The sequence below is a fragment of the Rutidosis leptorrhynchoides genome, chromosome 11 (genome assembly GCF_046630445.1).
Source record: "Rutidosis leptorrhynchoides isolate AG116_Rl617_1_P2 chromosome 11, CSIRO_AGI_Rlap_v1, whole genome shotgun sequence".
Lineage (NCBI taxonomy): Eukaryota > Viridiplantae > Streptophyta > Magnoliopsida > Asterales > Asteraceae > Rutidosis > Rutidosis leptorrhynchoides.
In genome coordinates, this window is record NC_092343.1 from 44,429,297 (window position 1) to 44,434,284 (window position 4,988).

A 4,988-nucleotide genomic window follows, 5' to 3' on the forward strand; every position below is an offset into this window, starting at 1 on the left:
AAATGAATGCGACATATTTTGGTCAAACTTTGTTTTAAAGACTTATGACCACGTAACGGGACCTAAGTTAACGGCGCCATCAATGGAGATTTTGGCGGGTCGTTACATGTATGATTCTGTAAGTTGGGAGTACCTTGATAAAATTTGTCGTAAGTTTGGTTCTGGCGATAAATGATGTAGATGGATTTCTATGTGTCTTAAGTCAGCTAGAACCTCTATTTTGGTTAACGGTAGCCCAATTAAAGAATTTAATCTAAAAAGTGAATTACGCCAAGGTGATCCTCTAAGTCCGTTCCTCTTCATTATTATCATGGAGGGTCTTCATATGGATCTTAAAAGAGCGGAAGAAAGTAATCTTATCAAAGGTGCGTTTGTTGGTTCTTCTAATTATCCGATTTCACATCTGTTTTATGCGGACGATGCTTTGTTGTTGTCGGAATGTAATGAGGTGTATATGAGCAATCTGTTATCTATACTACATAGTTTTTTTTTTTATCTTGCATTGGGATTAAAAATAAATGTTGCCAAGTCTTGTGTATATGGTGTGGGTATGTCTGATGATGAATTGTTGTATGTATCAAACCGAATAGGGTGTGGTAAAGGAGTAATGCCATTCGAGTACCTTGGTTTACAAGTCGGTTCTAATATGAATTTGGTTAATAACTGGAAACCGTTGATTGAACGTTTCCGGAATAGACTTTCTAGGTGGAAATCAAATATGCTTTTTTGGTGGAAGAGTCACGCTTATTAAGTCAGTTCTAGAAGTCTTGGAATTAATTATTTGTCGTTGTACAAATGTCCAGAAACCGTTTTGAATGAATTGGAGAAAATTCGTATGACATTTTTTTGGGGAAGATCCGATAATATTAAAAAGATAACATGTGTTAAATGGGATAACGTGTTGGCATGCTTTGAAAAAGGTGGTCTTGCAATCGAAAGCTTGAAAGCTTTTAACTTGGCTCTTATTTGTAAATGGATTTGGCATTTCTCTACTTCTAACGGGGGTATTTGGGTTCATGTTATTCGAGCTATTCACGGGTCGCATGGTGGTTTGGATAATCGCGGTTGTCATGTTCTTGGGATTTGGCAAAATATGATCAAGCTGTTTTCGTCAGCTCAAGAAAAAGGTTGGTTGATTCAGAACCCGATCAGATCAAAAGTCGGTATTGGTAATGATATACAATTTTGGACAGATCATTGGATCAATGCAGGTCCACTGTTGAAATGTCCCGTTCTTATTGATTAAAAACGTTCCATATTAATTGATTTCGTTGCGAGGTTTTGACCTCTATATGAGACGTTTTTCAAAGACTGCATTCATTTTAAAACAAACCATAACCTTTATTTCATCAATAAAGGTTTAAAAAGCTTTACGTAGATTATCAAATAATGATAATCTAAAATATCCTGTTTACACACGACCATTACATAATGGTTTACAATACAAATATGTTACAACGAAATAAGTTTCTTGAATGCAGTTTTTACACAATATCATACAAGCATGGACTCCAAATCTCGTCCTTATTTAAGTATGCGACAGCAGAAGCTCTTAATAATCACCTGAGAATAAACATGCTTAAAACGTCAACAAAAATGTTGGTGAGTTATAGGTTTAACCTATATATTATCAAATCATAACAATAGACCACAAGATTTCATATTTCAATATACATCCCATACATAGAGATAAAATTCATTCATATGGTGAACACCTGGTAACCGACATTAACAAGATGCATATAAGAATATCCCCTATCATTCCGGGAAATCCTTCGGACATGATAAAAACAAATTAGAAGTACTAAAGCATCCGGTACTTTGGATGGGGTTCGTTAGGCCCAATAGATCTATCTTTAGGATTCGCGTCAATTAGTAGATCGGTTTACTAATTCTTAGGCTACCAAGAAAAAGGGGCATATTCGGCTTCGATCATTCACCCATATAATGTAGTTTCATTTACTTGTGTCTATTTCGTAAAACATTTATAAAACTGCATGTATTCTCATCCAAAAATATTAGATTTTAAAAGTGGGACTATAACTCACTTTCACAGATTTTTACTTCGTCGGGAAGTAAGACTTGGCCACTGGTCAATTCACGAACCTATAACAAATATGTACATATATATCAAAGTATGTTCAAAATATATTTACAACACTTTTAATACATTTTGATGTTTTAAATTTATTAAGTCAGCTGTCCTCGTTAGTAACCTACAACTAGTTGTCCACAGTTAGATGTACAGAAATAAATCGATATATATTATCTTGAATCAATCCACGACCCAGTGTATACACATCTCAGGCTAGATCACAACTCAAAGTATATATATTTTTAGAATCAACCTCAACCCTGTATAGCTAACTCCAATATTACTGCATATAGAGTGTCTATGGTTGTTCCAAATAATATATATACATGGGTCGATATGATATGTCAAAACATTTGCATACGTGTCTATGGTATCCCAAGATTACATAATATATTAGAATACATGTATAATATAATATAAGTTAGCTAGGATATGATTTGTATAGAATTGTTAATATTTCCCGTAGCTACAAAAATCAAAAAATATCCAATATTGTTTTACCCATAACTTCTTCATTTTAAATCCGTTTTGAGTGAATCAATTTGCTATGGTTTCATATTGAACTCTATTTTATTAATCTAAACAGAAAAAGTATAGGTTTATAGTTGGAAATATAAGTTACAAGTCATTTTTGTAAGAGGTAGTCATTTCAGTCGAAAGAACGACGTCTTGATGACCATTTTGAAAAACATACTTCCACTTTGAGTTTAACCACGATTTTTGGATATAGTTTCATGTCCATAAGAAAAATCATTTTCCCAGAAGAACAACTTTTAAATCAAAGTTTATCATAGTTTTTAATTATCAAACCCAAAACAGCCCGCGGTGTTACTACGACGGCGTATGTCCAGTTTTACGGTGTTTTTCGTGTTTCCAGGTTTTAAATCATTAAGTTAGCATATAATATAGATATAAAACATGTGTTTAGTTGATTTTAAAAGTCAAGTTAGAAGGATTAACTTTTGTTCACGAACAAGTTTAGAATTAACTAAACTATGTTCTAGTGATTTCAAGTTTAAACCTTCGAATAAAATAGCTTTATATGTATGAATCAAATGATGTTATGAACATCATTACTACCTCAAGTTTTTTTGATAAACCTAATGGAAAAGAGACAAATGGATCTTGCTTCAAAGGATCTTGGATGGCTTGAAAGTTCTTGAAGTAGAATCATGACACGAAAACAAGTTCAAGTAAGATTTCCACTCGAAATAAGATTGTTATAGTTATAGAAATTGAATCAAAGTTTGAATATGAGTATTACCTTATATTAGAAAGATATCTTACTATAAATAAGAAAGATTTTTTGAGGTTGGATGATCACTCTACAAGATTGGAAGTGAGCTAGCAAACTTGGAAGTATTCTTGATTTTATGAAACTAGAACTTGTAGAATTTATGAAGAACACTTAGAACTTGAAGATAGAACTCGAGAGAGATCAATTAGATGAAGAAAATTGAAGAATAAAAGTGTTTGTAGGTGTTTTTGGTCGTTGGTGTATGGATTAGATATAAAGGATATGTAATTTTGTTTTCATGTAAATAAGTCATGAATGATTACTCATATTTTTGTAATTTTATGAGATATTTCATGCTAGTTGCCAAATGATGGTTCCCACTTGTGTTAGGTGACTCACATGGGCTGCTAAGAGCTAATCATTGGAGTGTATATACCAATAGTACATACATCTAAAAGCTGTGTATTGTACGAGTACGAATACGGGTGCATACGAGTAGAATTGTTGATGAAACTGAACGAGGATGTAATTGTAAGCATTTTTGTTAAGTATAAGTATTTTGATAAGTGTCTTGAAGTCTTTAAAAAGTGTATGAATACATATTAAAACACTACATGTATATACATTTTAACTGAGTCGTTAAGTCATCGTTAGTCGTTACATGTAAGTGTTGTTTTGAAACCTTTAGGTTAACGATCTTGTTAAATGTTGTTAACCCAATGTTTATAATATCAAATGAGATTTTTAATTATTATATTATCATGATATTATGATGTATGAATATCTCTTAATATGATATATATACATTAAATGTCGTTACAACGATAATCGTTACATATATGTCTCTTTTCAAAATTATTAAGTTAGTAGTCTTGCTTTTACATATGTAGTTCATTGTTAATATACTTAATGATATATTTACTTATCATAATATCATATTAACTATATATATATATATATATATCCATATATATGTTATCATATAGTTTTTACAAGTTTTAACGTTCGTGAATCACCGGTCAACTTGGGTGGTCAATTGTCTATATGAAACCTATTTCAATTAATCAAGTCTTAACAAGTTTGATTGCTTAACAAGTTGGAAACACTTAATCATGTAAATAAAAATTTCATTTAATATATATATAAACATGGAAAAGTTCGGGTCACTACAGTACCTACCCGTTAAATAAATTTCGTCCCGAAATTTTAAGCAGTTGGAGGTGTTGACGTATCTTCTGGAAATAAATGCGGGTATTTCTTCTTCATCTGATCTTCTCATTCCCAGGTGAACTCGGGTCCTCTACGAGCATTCCATCGAACCTTAACAATTGGTATCTTGTTTTGCTTAAGTCTTTTAACCTCACGGTCCATTATTTCGACGGGATCTTCGATGAATTGAAGTTTTTCGTTGATTTGGATTTCATCTAACGGAATAGTGAGATCTTCTTTAGCAAAATATTTCTTCAAATTCAAGACGTGAAAAGTGTTATGTACAGCCGCGAGTTGTTGAGGTAACTCAAGTCGGTAAGCTACTGGTCCGACACGATCAATAATCTTGAATGGTCTAATATAACTTGGATTTAATTTCCCTCGTTTACCAAATCGAACAACGCCTTTCCAAGGTGCAACTTTAAGCATGACCATCTCTCCAATTTC

General features: G+C 32.4%; 1 protein-coding gene across 1 annotated transcript; it reads left to right on the forward strand.

Annotated features, from left to right (window-relative positions):
- Nucleotides 1-310: 310 nt before the first annotated feature.
- LOC139874509 (uncharacterized) lies at nucleotides 311-1,223 on the forward strand. The gene is made up of 3 exons (XM_071861935.1): nucleotides 311-683; nucleotides 804-1,159; nucleotides 1,212-1,223. The coding sequence occupies exons 1-3, from the start codon at nucleotides 311-313 to the stop codon at nucleotides 1,221-1,223; spliced, it is 741 nt and encodes a 246-aa protein (XP_071718036.1).
- Nucleotides 1,224-4,988: the final 3,765 nt, after the last annotated feature.